The 16,211-nt window shown below is 39.9% G+C and overlaps 1 protein-coding gene across 3 annotated transcripts in view; it reads left to right on the plus strand.

Annotated features, from left to right (window-relative positions):
* The window catches only part of RORA (RAR related orphan receptor A), a 390,738-nt gene that overhangs the window by 356,128 nt on the left and 18,399 nt on the right, over positions 1–16,211 (plus strand). For all 3 annotated transcript variants that reach the window (XM_075100102.1, XM_075100103.1, XM_075100101.1), the window contains one exon: positions 13,375–13,460. In XM_075100102.1, coding sequence (XP_074956203.1) covers positions 13,375–13,460 — 86 coding nt within the window. The remainder of the gene's footprint in view (positions 1–13,374; positions 13,461–16,211) is intronic.

Consider the following 16,211-nt stretch of genomic DNA (forward strand, 5'->3'; position numbering starts at 1 on the left):
TCTGCTGCCACAATCTGACCTTGGATATCGTTTTAGGTACAATGTTTGTTAATCATCATCTGAAGACACTTTGAAAGCTTTTTAAGCATAAAGCATTAATATATCTGTTTGAAACAGCAAGCAAATTTGCTTTATCTACTGCCTTTCAGTTGGTTTAATCTCTCAGAGGCAGGAAATTAAATGCTATGAAATGAGGAGGCAAAAGAAAGGGTTTTAATGAAGGTCCTAGTGCCTAATCTAATTGTGGCAAAGGAAAAGCTTTTGCTAGACCTTTTCCCAAGTTTGTAATTTTCTAAAACATTTTTGTGGGCAACTACATTTTGTCTTTCATGATCCTTGTAATGAAATAAAGATGGCTTTCAAACACTGACTATAGTATATACAGGCATCATGAGGATATAAAGGAGCACAGAAACAGAGCTGAGTCCAGGGAGATGGTGTGAGCGTGGTTGGTGGGGGACAACACTGCAATACCTGGTTTGAAGAACATGTTGGGAAAAGAACTTTCTCTCTGGCAGGAGTGTTTTTGAGACTGCTTGATAGGCTGATGGTGGTTTTATTTTGTTGTAAGCCAAAGCCAGTAAAATTCCCATCTCCTCTGATATCATCTTTCATGTTCTTCTTCCTGGTGTAGATTCTGGGGACAGGTCATAGCATTTTCCCCCTGTGCCCTTCTACAAAAGAACATCTGAGGGAGAAGAAAAATGTGTGCCTGACTGCAGACAGGCAGAGCTGGCCACCCTCCTGCAGCTTCCCTGGCCAGCTGGGCAACCCCAGCCTGCTGCAAAAAGATGGACTGTTGTGTTACTTCATGCAAGTCAGTAAAGTACCGCTAAGATTATGAAGAAAAAAGTTCTATCACCATGAAGCTGGAGTAAAGCAGTCAGTGGTCAAGAGAAGGGGAAGGGTGTCCATTTGAAGTATGACAGAAATGCCTTGTAAAGCCCCTTCTAGGCAGTGGGAGGCTCTGGTACAAAAGCTGTGGGTAGGTAAAAATCGTCATTAGCAAGAAGCATGTGTGGCCATACTTAGTGCAGCATGTGCAGTGCCTGTTTCTATAGACCTATGTGGTAGCAGGGTCTGGCAAGCGTGCACGCATCTTATCCAGGTTGTCTTAAGTGACTGGTCAGTGTTGGAAGGAGTGTGTTGGTCTTCTCAAAGCAGTATAATTCGGTGTTCAGATAAGTTGTAGAGGTGTTAGGGAAGAGCAACGGCAAAATTATACTCTGCATCAGTTTTTCACTGTCTAGGCTGTCTTCTAGGCAATTGTAGAAGTGATGTAGCTTTCCTCTTGATTCCACATATTACACTAGTATTGCTCCCTCTGAGATGGGGCAGGGGCTGAAAGAAGCAACTTTCATGAAGAGGAAAACATGGTTATTTATTCAGCAGAGATTTGACCCTGTATCACAAAAAAGGCTATAAGCTCTTGATAATTAATGTCTGTACTTTCTAGTGTCTTCAATGTGTATCAGGAAACATGTATCAGCTGAAAATCATTGATTGGTTTTGGACTTCAGTGACATTTTCTTTGAGATGGAGGAAATGTAGGTATAATGATTCTATTTTGTGCTCCTGCCTTCAAAACTTAGGGGAGTAGCTGCCTTCAAAACCTAGAGGAGAGGACGCGGCTTCCCCTGGAGCGTCCCTCAGTTTCATTAATCTTCTAATGATCTCTGCAGAGGATTCATGAAAAGAAGCTGTGACAAACACCTGTACGCTAGAAACAGTGGTAATGGAAAGCATCCTTGGATAAAAAAAGTGACACCGTGTCAGCTAGAAAGACACAGGATACAGACTTCCAAAGAACCTCTTTTGTGAGGTTTGAGGGAATCTGGTTGTGGTTTGCTTCTGACAGCCATATATCACAGAAGGAGTTGCAGAATTCATGCTCGGTATCGACTGCCATGTGAATCCAGGAAGGAGGTGTTGGAGGGAGTTAAAAATGAGTGAGTGAAGCTAAAAGGCGTTTGACTGTTCAGAGTTCTGAAGTTGGTTTTGGTTGTTATTGTTCATCTCTTAGATGAATCATCTGAAAATGAAAATTTAAACTAGACATCTAGAGCACACCTTTGTGAGAAAGTAATGATTCTATTTGGCATACAGCATCAAAGGAAGCCTTTTTAATGACATCAAAATCATGTACAGCCAAAAAGAAAAAGAAAGTATCTTAAAAATGCAGATGTAGTCACTTCAGAATGATGGAGTTTCTAGTCTGTGTGAAATACTTTTATTTTTTTTCCTGCAACTTTTTCTTCTAGAAGTAAATTTGGGTTTTGAGTGGTTTTTCATCGAAGTATAGCTCTATTGTAAGGAAGTGGCTTTTGCACCAGCCATGTTTGCCTGGCTTTAACTTAATTGTACAAAGTCCCATTTCTCAATACACACAGTGATACATCCTGCAATTTCTGCAGAGGCCAAACCCTTAATAAAATTTGTTCAGCCTGGCAAAATGGCAGAACAAAGCTGAATCATGGCAAACACTTTGTTTAAAGGGACACTTACCTTACTGGGTTGCCCTCACTTTGTTGCCTCTTCTGCATTCGTTCCATATTCCTTTTTTTCAAACTGACTGTTGCTATCTCTGGGGAAGTATTAAAGTGGAACTTGACTTGGCCAAATAGTGAGAATAAAGGAAAGTGTGTGCACTTCGATAGAGAACGTGGTGGTGGGTTGGTAATCGGAGACAATCTCCTAGGTAGTAGTATCAGGAGTTATTAATGGTTGATCCGAAAGCTTTGTGCATATTAGTAGAAGGAATGAAATTGCAGCATTATCCACAGTTAGCTGGTGCTGTAGTCTCGCCGACCTAATGTCCCTTTAACGATTCAGGAGCCTGTCACCTTGTTAATGAATTTAGTTGAAATTGTTAATAATTTTGACACTATGTTGCAAGTGATTGGCTTTCCAGGCGGTTTTTTTTAATGTAGTAACTACAGTTATTAACTAACTGTAGTAACATTTGATTTGTGCTGCTAGGTAGCCCAATGAGACCATTAAACTGAGACATAATTTTGCAAATGGATAGCACAAATATACATAGCTTCTTAACAAATTCAAATGAGTGTAGTTTCATATTGTATAAAAGGAAGTCTAAGGCTCTCCAAGTGCCCTTTTACCCTGCTCTAAAAGGCTAGTAAAAGATCCTTCCTTAATGAAAGGTAGTGTAATTTAACCAGCAACTAAGTTACTCTCGTAATCCTGCATACAGTAACTATATGCTTTGTATAGGGACTAAAATGATTGCCTTCAAAGTATTCATCATTTAAGACTGTTTGCAACCTGTGAAAAGTCATTCAAGTAAAGGTTGTTGTGCTGTGATACTTCTAGCTGACTTGTGGAAGTGGTGCTTAAAATTGACAAGTGGCTGGTAAGTTCTTTGTTTTCCTACTGCAAGCAAATAAACAGAAAAGTTGAGATGCTCCCCTAAGCCAGTACCTTTAATTAGGGGAAAGAAGGTGACAGGGCAGTGTTGGAGTTACAAATTCCAGTCTTCAGAAGTCCAGGTCAAGCACTTGAAAGTAGGAAATTTCATATAAAATAGGGGCTCTGTGCACTAATCTGTGGAGTAAATGTCAGAGGTAATATAGATTTTTACTCCAAAATGCTACATTATTAAAATACTTTATTAAAATCAAGTCTTTATTAATTTCTTCCAGAGAATTGGGAAATTGGACAGAAGTACAAATACATTTAAGCTTTTTGGTACGCGCTTCTTTTTGGTGAAAGGGGGGAGAATGCTTTTAGTATTGTTGAGCTAGCTCCAGCAAATAAATGTACTCTGAATTATGTTCCTCTGTAAATTTCACTTTCTGTTTTCCTCTCCATTAATACTACAAAAGGGAAACCCAACATACAGACACCAGGAAGGAGAAATCAGAATAGATTAGCTTTTTCCAATGTGAGAGAAAAATAAATTGCAAAGACTACGAGAAACCTCAGTGTGATTGAGTATATAGGGGCACTTACCCTGCCTCAGGGCACACATGCATCTTGGCCTACCAGCTCTTTTTTTTCGTTTAACAGGCAATATGCATTGGTTTGTTCTAGCAGCACAGCAGTGTGGTATAGATTGTATCATAGTAGAACTGTGCTTATGCCCCTGCTGCAGGTGTTCATCTTGACAAATTCCCAAGGTTACTGGTTATCTGTAGGAAGAAATTAGGGATGTCAAAACCTAAGTGAACTCTAGAATCCTGTAAAAACATACAGCGTGGACTGACATAAATACTAGCTTGCTGCTTACTGAATAAATGCAGTAGCAAATCAGAGCAGAAAAAGTCAGTGTTGGCAGTTACTGTGGTAATGGCTCGCACCTATGTTGCTTCTAAAGGTTGTATTTTGTCAAAAGCAATGTTTTGTAGCTGTGTAATTCAACCTGTATGCTTTGTTTTTAAAAGTTAGAAAAGGAAACTAACAAAATTCAGAAAAACTAGCAGTCCTATTGCATAGTTTTGTGGCAACTTTTATCTATGCAATGCAAAATGCTGGAAATCTGTTTGTCTGGAGGTCTGCTCACTAGTTTCTTGGGTTATAAGACCAGGACCCAAGGTTTGGCAGTAAGTACCAGTCGCCTGAGATAGCTATGGGTAGAGATAAAGAATGATTATCCTGATTACGTAGATAGAGAAAATGAGACACCAACTACCACCCCCATTCACACAGCAAATCAGCACTAGAGTGAGGATTATAGTATCCATTCCTTGACATGCTGTTCGGGGCTTTGATTAAAACTATGTTATATTTTATTAGGGAGATACATGATTGCAGTGCCAGTGTGTTTTCTTTTCTTGTGAAAAACTGTTTTTCTGAATTGCTTTATTTAACAAGAATTACATTTAGCCTAGTCCTCAAATTAATCACACTCCAAACTGTGTTCATCATAGCCAGTATAACTACTGATAATTTTCAGTGAGAGGAGTGGGGTAAAGTGGTTAAATGTTTATTCATAAGCATCTGAGCCACCAAGAAAGTCAAAATATTATGGGACAAAACTGATGTTTTATGAAACTTGGAAGTCCCTTCTGACAATATTGAAATAATCAAACTAGTCTTCAAATGCTTTGTATTTGAAATGCGTAGGACATTGCATAGCGACACTTTTCCCTTTGTTCTTTCCCCGTTCTTGTTCTTTGCCATTAAGTTTGGTCACTATGTCTTGTTACTGTGCCTGTGTGTTGTGTCTAGTGAAGGAATCTTCTCCTCCACTGTAAAAAGATAGAATTTGTATTCAGAGTTGGTGCTTCGGTTTTTCATGCTTTTATCTTTTCCTCAAAAGAGTTAGCGTCATTATTATTTATCTCGCTACAGTGTTCCTCTCTTGGTGTATATTTCAGCCATCTTCATGATTTGTGTTTGATTTAAGTTCATGAAAGCAGTAGCAAAGCTGGAGCTTTCAGAACTCCCTAGACTTTGCATATTGGGAAGATGTTAGTTGTATGCCCCAGGAAGTAACGAGAGATTGATTCTCCAAAGAACTACTCTTCTGCACTCCTGGACAACTGAACACATCTGGATGTGGATTATTTTGAGCCTAGGCTGTAGTTCAGTGGTTTGATGTTATAGTTTGGTCTGTGGTATGGTTTCATAATGTGACCAGAGTCCCAAGCTAGAGTTGTCTCTACCTGTCATTCCTTCAACAAGGAAAATAAAATTAGCTAGTTTTCAGCTGCAAACTAGATTGCTGGTCTTTTTTCTTCAAAAGTACAAGGCAAAATATGTCTTCAGTTGCTTGGTGATAACAAATGTTGAGATACCAAGTTGTGTTGCTGGGTCAAAAAACAATGAGAATATTTCTGGATCGATAAAGCCAAGACTGCGGAGAGATATCAGTGTGTTACACAGAAGGAAAGTAAAAATAACTTAGTGTTGCACACATGACTGAGAGGGAGCCAACATCTCTCTGAGTTCCTCTGAAAACCCTAAATAAATTTTTAGCTTGTTTGTACTCCTAAACACTTGCAGAAGTCCTAGACTGTGTGTGTTGGGATTTCTTTTTGTTTTAATTTTTCTTTATAAGAATTAAGAATATTATGATGGTCTAGGAAGGTTTTCCAGGAATTTTCTATTTGAATATAACATTAAAAATATACATAGAGACCTCGCCACAACAGCTTCACAGAAATAGTTTTCCATACTAGAGAATCCAAACCATTTTCCATATAGCCTTCTTTCATTAGGCATTCAGGTGTCTTTGTTGAAGCCAGTGCTTCATGTAATAGTAAAGCTTCAGTTCTTTAAATTAAAATTTGTGTAAGTAAAATTTCTTGGCTTTAAGTGAAACAGTAAACATAAGTGTCAGTGATCCTGGTATGAGAATATGAGCTCTTGCTGTTTTGATGTGTCCAAATCAGTAACAGAGATTGAAAGAATTTAGTCTTATTCCTAAAAGTCAGTCTTACAAGCCCCAAAAGTGCTCAGGTTGTTCCATACTATTTATTGTGCATCTCCTTTAATACTCTTTGAAGCTGAATGTTTTTAGTGTTAAGGAGTGCTGCACAGTATCAAGTGACCTACTAAGAAGGATCCAGCTGTGTTCAGGCCCAAAGGCCTAGTCTTGGCATTGCAGCATTTCTGCCTTGTGTGTTTGAGGTGTTGCTCATACTTTACTTTTAATTAATACTTTGGTGGCCATGTTCGTTTCTACTCCACCCATCACACCCACAGACTTCAAAGGATTTGTACCAGTATAACCTCAGTATTTATTTTACTTTATTACTAGTGTGATTTCCTAAGGAAACAAGGCTTGGAGAGGTTGTTTGTGTTTGTCTGGTTTTCTGTCCATCAGCCCAATCCTCCTCTTTTCCAAAACCATTTCAACCAGGCTCAGGAGCATGAGCAGTCCCAAAGATGTGCTCTTACATGTTTCCTGAAGATTGAGAAACATACCCAGAAGGATACCCAGCTAATACTCCACTGAGGGATAGTGCACAGCCTGAGCTCAACTATGGATAGGAGAATCTGTAAAGGAGAGGAAGACACAAGGAATGCACACGTGTGCTGGGAATGCTTCTGCTGGAATTTCAACCTCCAGTAGGTCCAGTAGGACCCCAGATCTCTAGAATACCAGGCTTTGTTAGTCCTTCTCAGAAGCTACATCTACTAGCTATATCATTGCAGTCTGTAGCAGGCCTGCTTTTGGCCTGAATGCCGTTATGGTGGGGGTTGTATATAGAATAAACAAACCTTTCACACAAAGAGCGGGCAGGTAAATTCCATCAGCTCTTGATAAAACACTTACTGTGTGTTCTAAAAATACCTTAGATGTCTACCAACCAGCTGTCATCCTTAAAAGTACACGGGGTTTAAGTGTTTTAATATATGTCAGTGGACAGATGGTCACTTAATGTAGTGTATTAATGGAATGGGCAGTGCTGTGCTGCCACTGGCTTTCAGTTTAGTAGAATTGCAGTGTTTGTAAGCTGCAGGTGTTCAGAGGCAAGTAATTTGCAGGCAGCTCAAATTACTTAGGGTACATGACAGCAAATTATTTAGGTAATGAAGCTGAAAATGCAGGAAGATTAGAATATTATATAGTAAAATCATTCCTTGTTAATTCAGTTTGTGATCAGATATTATGTTGCTTTAAATACCACATTACATGCAGTACCCTTGTTTGAGTCAATGAATATGTATGAATATGTCAGTGAATATGTATGCCTCCTAATTTAATCAATATACTTACAAACAGCACTAGCAGTGATGTCTGGCAGAAACTGCATCCCTTTAGAAGCAGGTTACCCCAATTTGTATACATATCATATTTATTTCAAAGCCCTTCTGAATTCGCTGCAAAATTGTACATACCCTGTGAAGTAGGGGACAGGTGAGCCACATTCAGGGAAAAGAATTCAAACCTTTCTTGCAAAGAATGAATAACTTCTTAAGCAGTACCCTGAGACCCAGGAGATCCCAGCTGGAGTCCTGGCTGTTGTACAGATGCCACATCTAGCCTCAAGGAAAGTCCTCAGTTCAGCTAGCAATTCTTGGTTAGGGTGCTTTCCCCAGAAAGCCCATGGATCAGAGAAGGATGCTCAGTGCCTGTAGAGGTTTTGAGAAGTAGAGACCAGTCTAGCAGACTAACCAGTATGTGCTTAAGTCTGTCTTTACTGAATACAAAAGGGAAGGTGTATACCTGGAATTTCTTGATATTGTTGCCTTCAGAGCTGAGGGGTAGGAGCTTTGATGAGGAACTCCATAGAAATGCTCTTATCTCAACGGTGCCAGCGTACACAGGTGATTGGGACCCTGTGTACCACAGGAGGGGAAGGGAACACTTCCTACACAGGTTTTCCTTTCCAGAAAACGTGTTTTTCTCAATTCAGAAACAGTAAGAGGCAGTAGGATTCACCTGACTTTCACTTTCTAAAAGTTAGGCTTGTAATAAGGCATTGTTAAATTGCTTCTCTGGTGAGTGAAGAGGAGGCATCTCCACTCAAGGGTTCATCTCGCTTGTCTGGAATGAGATGAGTCATGCCCCTTCTCCCTTTTTCCTTCTTGCTTTCTCTTTCTTCTTCCCTTTCTTTTTCTCTCTCTTTCTTCCGCCCTTCCTCATTACTCTAGAAGCAGACAAGACAATTAACTTCAGCCAATTACCTAACTTTCAAGATAGCTCAGGTCAGCTAGGTGAATCTCACCTAAAAGGCAGGAATGGGGACCAATTTTTTTCTCCCATTGAAGAGCCTTTCCCAGGATACCAAATCAGAGCTTTCATACCTGTTGCAAATTAGAAAAAATAAGGTGATCTGTGTGAATGTACAATTTTAAAATAACAGTGTGAAAACAGGAGGAGGAATGAGAAAATTCTTTTTCTACCCCAAGACAATTAATTCACTAGAAACAAACACTTCATTCAGACACACTAATGGGGAGAAAAACTTCTGTCTTTGGAAAATAGTTTTTTCTTTTGAAAACTGTTTTCTTCGGGGTGGACTGGTGTATGCTTTCCTGTGTTGAGGCTCAATGTGTTTCTACATAAATGGCAGAACTGGGGAGAAAGATGCCCTGTGCTTTATTTGGCTATATGGGCTCTTGTTCTGATTGGAGTCTGTCCAAGGAGTTAGAAAGGAAGAAACTAAAGTTTATGGTAAGCTTGTACAGAACACTTCCTTACAAATACAGAGTTAGACCCCTTTCCTCCTCTACTGCTCAAACCAGTTAAGGAATAAAGCAGCATTTCATGATATGGGAATTAATAAAGGGGGAGAAGCTGTCTAGATGGGTTGGTTGGGGGAGGGAGCTTGAAAAAGGCAGGCAATCACAGTGAAACTGTTCCAGATGTGGGGAAAGAAGTGAAGCCTGGAGTAGGAGGGAATAAGGCATATTCTTCTGTTCTGAATGCCAACAAAAGATGTTGTTTAGTGCTCTCTCTGGTTGTCTGGTAGGCATGCTCACTAGGAATTAAGTGGAGGCAACTGTGTCATTTAAGCATACCAGTGCTACGTCAGACAATTGGAAAGTGAAAACACAGTGGATGGAGGAAGACGAAAGGCTCGGGAAAAACACAGCCTTTTTCTCCCCTGTAATACTTGGGCTCAAGTTCCTGTTCTGTCTGATTTTGAGCAATTCAAAGAGTCTGCACTCAAAATGAAGATCATATGATGTTACAGCAGAAGGAAGATTACCAGACGTTCCAGTGATAGGATTAGCTGTATGTTAGAGTCGCATATACTGAGAGATCTTAGTGGGTGTGAGATGCCCTTTCCTGTGGAGACCAGTTTGCCTTGTTTGACATAATTCGTAATGATTCCTACCTCCGGCCCTTAATGGCCACTTCTCTCTCTCAGGAGCCGTTTCTGTAGCAACTTGTTTGATGCTTGTGGTGGGTCTCTGTGCTTGAGCTTGCATTTGTTGCTTTTGGTGGTTTGTTTGGGCTTTTATTCCTATTCATTGCTGCCTTTGGCACAAGACATCCTCGGAACTATTCTGGAGCACTGTTATTTCAGGGTGTGAAAGATTCTTAGGCCTTTAATCTGGGAATACAAACTACATCTGTCACCTGGGTATCTATAGTGGTTTCTAAGCAACTACAAGAGGGTTGGTTTTTTTTTTTTCTGCAGTTCATATTTAAGAAATAATTTTCTCATGCATGAACCAGAATCAGCCTGAGCACCACCCCAGGAGACAGAAATTGTAAACTGTAATTTAGGCTAATTCTAGTCTAAAGCATGAATTAGAGTATTTTATATAATCTTGGAAAATACACCATGTAAATCTATGTAAGCACAGAACAGGTACAATTAATGTGAGCACAGTAAGAAGCTTTAAGTAACTCTGGGAATGTGAGAAACCAAGTTGGAACATATTCTTGACAAGTAAAAATATTTCCCACCTGCCTTATTTGCGTAAGATCAAGGTTTTAGCAAGTACATATTTGCATGTCAAAGTTAAAAGTGGGGAAAATATTTTCACCCTGGTAAGAAAAATGCATACTCTTGGCACAGGCAATTTGCATTTAGTAAGTTTAAAGTATCCAAGTCCTCTCATGCTATACAGAAAAGGTATGGACTTGCGACAGGGATTCCATTTCAATGAGTTGATTTGCAAAGGCAACCACGTGGAGCAGTAATTGATCTGATGTCTTTCTGTGCATTAATTTGTAACACAATTGTTTGTGGCAGTCCCAAGTGATTTATGCTTCCGAGTTTCATCCCACTGCCCTGTATCTCACAGTGAAGTGATTAGCTGAAGTTTTAAATGCTGCATGCTTAACTGAAAGTATCCTGAAGACGTAGTAAATTCGAGCAAATCTGAACTTCTAAAAAATACCTGATTCGGTGCTGCTGCTAAAAACACACAATGGTCGGCAAATACTGGCACAGCTGGAGCCTGTGACTCTATGGAGATTCTTTTCTAATAGTAAAGCACCCTGGAAAAAAAGTGTTTGGGACTAATTATGACACCTTTTAGATTATTAGTAACCTAGCTTTAGGCCATCACTTTGAAGGCATGCTACATTCCTTCAGAAACACTCTGCAAATGCCCTGTTGCTTAAGAAATAGGGATGGAATAGACAGGCTTCATGGGTGATTTAACTAATGTGCTGGAGACTGTAGATAAACAAGATCCAGTTATATCATATCTATTCAAAATAAGGCAGTAATTATGTATATAAAAGTGAAATAAAAAAAATACACCGCCATGCAGCTGTTGAGATAAGCCTTGTCAGTGCCCTGTCAAAGGAGGTGGAGAAGGCTGCTGATTCACTGTAGCAGAGTAGAAAAATAATCATATATTGAATCAGTAGATCTGTTCTGGAATTTGCCCACAGGATTGCGCTTTGAATTTGAACTGTATGTTATACAGATTTTGAGTTTCTGTGAATTTCATTCCGTTGTTCAGTGTGTTGATGCACACCATTTCTGCTCCAAGCTTTGTTCGTAAACGTATGATGCTCTAGTAATAATTAATGTAATCCATTAATAAAATAGCATACACTTTATTTTTCCCTTTTATTAGTTCACTTCCTGCTCCATTGTGTTTAATGTGTTAGCTGAGAGCAAAGTGAAATGAAAAGAGTGTTTGGAGGACTGCAGGGAAGAAGTATTTCCTTCCTTAAGTGTCCTAATCAGACCTTTTAATTTCAGCTTATCATTTTGTTGCTGCAGGGAAGGTGAGGGATTAAAGGTCAAGAATGCAAAGATGCTTATGATGGAAGCAGATGCGAGTGGTGTCCTGCTGCACGAAAATATTTTGAATGCTGCTGATACAGAACTGTCAGGAAAACAGCAACGTAGCCCCATAGCTGCTGCGCACTGCTTTCCTCAGCAGAGCATTTTAGGTTCCTGGGAGCAAATGGGTACTATTCAGGTACTCAGCTGCTCCAATCATTGTACTTGATGTTGTCTGGAAAATATTTTAAAGGAGTATTTATTACAGTCAGCGATGTGCTAAAACTCTTCTGGTCTTCTAGTTTATAGTTACTTTACAGTTTTGGCCTGATCCGAAGCTATGATATTGGGCTGCAATGAAATGCAGTACACAGTAGCACTGGGAGATGATCATTATTTAATAATAAGCAGTTGGTTAGGGATTTAATGACATGTAGAATGCAATGTTGGTAAGAGTGGACATGACTTTTTGAAAATAGTGTTAAGAGTGCAACTAAAGTTAAGCTAATGCATTGTAAGAAAGTTTTCGATGTGATTTTTTGTATTGTTACAGTCTGGATAGCCATAAACTGGATGAAATAAAAGGTCTCTGAAACAATCGGGCATCTTGTGAATGGCTTTCAGTTCCTCACAGAAGATTAACAGCACTTCTGATTGTTAATGTATCATGATTAGAGACACAGCAAGGGTTGCATTTGTACTCGTTTTTGGACTCAGCCAGTTCGGGAAAACTAATGTAGCCTGATCCTAACACTGTTGCAGCAGAAAAAGGGCTTTCTTGGGATTTGTTATCTACCTAATGCGTACAGTCTGTGACTGTGTGAGCACATGGAAGCACACGTAAAATGTGGACTGCTGGTCTTTGATACTGTCAAGCGCTGCCTCAGCACAGTCCTATCCAAAAATACTTGCTAGCAATATGACTGCAGCCAAAAGTAGTTGGAGAGGTATTCCTGGGCACACAGGAATCCCTTCTTAAATCCATGTATCTAGAAGGGGAGGTGCTGTGATTTAGAGATAGATGCAGAGAGTTTTCTCACACACTAAACTGAATTCAGTAGGTATGTTTTCTATGTATGCAGTTAAATTTTAAAAAATCAGGGCTTTCATATCATGTATCTCTGTGGCATTTTCCAGACTGTGCTGACTCCTTTGTTTTTGTAAGTTGACTAGAATACTGCTGTATTTTCCTCCCTCGTTTGTTCTGTGACAGCTAATACACAAATATGTACTGATAATTCACTTTCAGATATGTGAGTTTTGGATTTCTTGTGTAAAATGTAGCTGCTATTTACCTTGTTACTTCTCTTTCCAATTGACTGGTCACGTGAACTGAATGGCATGATGATGACTCCTCTGGTAAAGGTGTTACATTCATTTTCAGACAGGGGGAACTTTAAAATTACCTTTTACAATCTCACAGGAATAAGATTGGAAGGAACCTTTCTAGTGTTGTCTTGGCTCTTTGGCCAAAATATAAACTCTCCTGTTCTTTTTGGCTTTGAAATGCTGATTCTAGCCTTCTTGTGGGTTCTTAAACACCTTCTCAAATGACCCATTTTAATAACCCAAAAGCTATTATATAACGAGCAGCCATAATTTAGTCCAAAGCTCTAGGGGACCCTTGCAGTTCAGCAATGAATAGTTAATGCGGTATAATGTTTAGCAGGTTATTAGTTTTCACTGTACAAATGCTGATCAGGGAATGCTTTTATAAGGTGTTTAAAAGAAAATGTAATTAACCGGTTGCGTGCTTCTGTTGCAGCTCAAATTGAAATTATTCCATGCAAGATCTGTGGAGACAAATCATCAGGAATCCATTATGGTGTCATTACATGTGAAGGCTGCAAGGTAAGCTTCTAAAATATTAAGTCTTAAAAGAGCATTTAGCCTTTTGATAGTAATTATTTTCCTTCCTTTTTTTAAAGAGCAAGCATTGCACCAAAGTTGGATCGGTGGATTCCACTTCAAAGAATATGAAATCAGGGATTCTGAAGCATTGGTTTTGTTTGGGTTTTAATAGGGCATTTTTGTCACACACATACACAAATATATATACCTCAGGACAAGCTTGAAAAATCATGCAGTTGTGCTGTGTGTGCCATCAACTGTCTCTCAGTGAATAAAAACAGAAGAGGTACAGAAACATGATCCACTTCTAGCATACCACAAAGAATCTGTTCTGTGGATTCACTTGGGAGGGAGTTTGTGGCTCTCTTGAATCTCCCTCTCCATTTTTGCTTTGTAAATTGCTAAGGAGCTGTGTTGAAATACCTGAGAGCTCTCTGACTTCTCAGTTTTCTTTTGTAATCTGCTGCTGTTACAAATCTGTTCTGTTTGGTATGGAAGATGATGTTGCACAAATAGCACATGCTATTGGTGGTAAGCATACTCATGTCTTCCTGGAAGCAGTGCCTCTTCTTTGCACTGCAACCATTTCTGTGTTTAGGCTTTAGTTGTTTTTCATGCATTTGTACCTTCGGTAACTCTAGTGAACAAGGATTCCACCAGAAGTATCTCCTTTTTGTTTAGTTTGTCTCTCTCAACCAAGAATTAAATTGGACAATGCTAATGCTAGGCCAGAGTGCTGTCAAGCCAATCACTCCTTTTTATCACTGGTACAGAATTACAGTGTTAGTTTGGAATAACAGTGTGCACAGCTGTGCTCTAGCTTGTTGGTTTCTTCATGTATGTAACGTGTTGCAATCCCATGCTGATAGGTTTTCCACTGTTAATCTACACTTCAGGTGTGAAGAATTTATATATGTATGACAGTTTATAGTCTCCTCTCCTGACATGCTTGATACTACCACCCATCTTCAAAAAGTAACTTCCTTGCTTTCACGTTAGAGATTTCTTTTCTGTTTTTCCAAGGAAGATATTTGTGTTTTCATTAACACATTCTCTGTCTCACAGAAGTATTGGTAAGAAGGAAGGAAAAAAAAAAATCTAAGAATTTTGGAATGATACAGGACAGCACCTTCTGCCCTTCCTAACTACTGTTGCTATGGAATATGCCAGAAATGCACTAAAAATGCATTGATGATAAAGTGGTTACTTTTTTCAGCTTTATGTGGTTGAGCAGCACTTAACCAAATTTCAGCTGTTGCAGTGGCAGACATTTGCAGTGAGAATTCTGCTGTATGACTATCTCGTCAAAGAATATCAAGTTATGTTCAAGGTCCGAGACCTCTTTAATCCGTAAATGATCTGGGACTGCCTCAAGATCCATGATGAACATCGTTGTCAACAGCCTGGGGTTAGCATCATGCTAACGCTCGTCTATGCAGAAAACAGGCCTTTCTCAACATGGCTTGTTGCAGAACAGGAACAGGCTGCCAAAGGAAAGGAGAGTTGCCAGCTGTATTATCTTTCGCTGAATCTTCATGCAGGTCTTTGGCCTTGCCTTCTCCGAAGTCATGTATGTGAGAAAAGGCCCCACCAAAAGCAGCAGGGCAACTGCATGCAGAAGGAAGCAAGACCGTGCTCGCGGTCACGTTACTTAGTAAGTAGCTGGTAGGCACTTAGCACTGTGGGTAAGAGAGAGACATATCCATCGAGCACTCCTCCATCAGAGTGACTGTACTTTCCCAGGAATAAATGCGAACATGAGTTATTAGGAGAAAAGTCCTTTGTGTACCTCCAGCAGTCAGAACAACAGATGCTAGCCTGATAGTGAGAAATATGCGTGCAGTTCCTTACGCTTTAGAGCAAATGGTTCTCCTTTGAATTCTGAATAATTGAGTCCTCTGGGAGCTCTGTGGAATCCTTGGTGTGCTTCTGAGAATCCACCAGAACAGTCAGCTGGTGGGAAATGGCAGAAGGGAAGGCAAGCAAGTAAGTATGCCCAGTGCACTGAAGACCATTTGGACCTTGAAAGGAGAGTGTGCATAAGACAGTGGCCCAATGAATGAAGTTAGGCATTGTTTCCTTCTCTTGGGGTAGCAGAATAAAGTTTTCTAGCCATACAATTTCAAGCAGAATTTTAACACCAATTAATATCAACGTAGTTAACTAGGTTATTTCCCTTTCAGGAGGGAAATAACTCTGAAGCTCACTCTTCTTTAGCGCCAGAGCCCAGATGTGCAAGCAGTGACAGATTAGGGGAGTACTAGTGGGCACGAGTCACAGGAAGAGTTTAAATGATCACGGTCTAGACAGTGCTTACAATGCCCTGCTGTAGCAGATGGATTTTGTTTGTGCTACACTCTTCCACAGTAATGTCAACAAAGTCTCACCCAACAGAACTATTTTGGCTGGTGAAAAAGTTGGCATAGCTTGGCTTCTGCCAATTGAGCCAGGTGTGTATTGGTATGGGGTTTTTTCCAGCTTTTCTGTGGCTATGATCTCTGCAGGTTTGAGCATGCTTGCATTGCTCTTCATGTTATGCTAAACCTTCCTTTGTAAAAAGCACTTTGCTATGAAGACTGCGTTCCCAGTCCTGTGCTCTGATTCCTGGAGCCCATGTCCTGCAGAGAGTCCCAGAGAAGTCAGTGAGGTTCTGCACAGGTGCTACAAACCCATCCATGTGCATCAGATTGCAGGATCAGGGCCTTAGTCATCAAAAGTAAACAGATGTGTTGCTGCCCTATCAAGCCAGGC

This window comes from Phalacrocorax aristotelis, chromosome 7 (genome assembly GCF_949628215.1).
Source record: "Phalacrocorax aristotelis chromosome 7, bGulAri2.1, whole genome shotgun sequence".
NCBI classification, from domain to species: domain Eukaryota; kingdom Metazoa; phylum Chordata; class Aves; order Suliformes; family Phalacrocoracidae; genus Phalacrocorax; species Phalacrocorax aristotelis.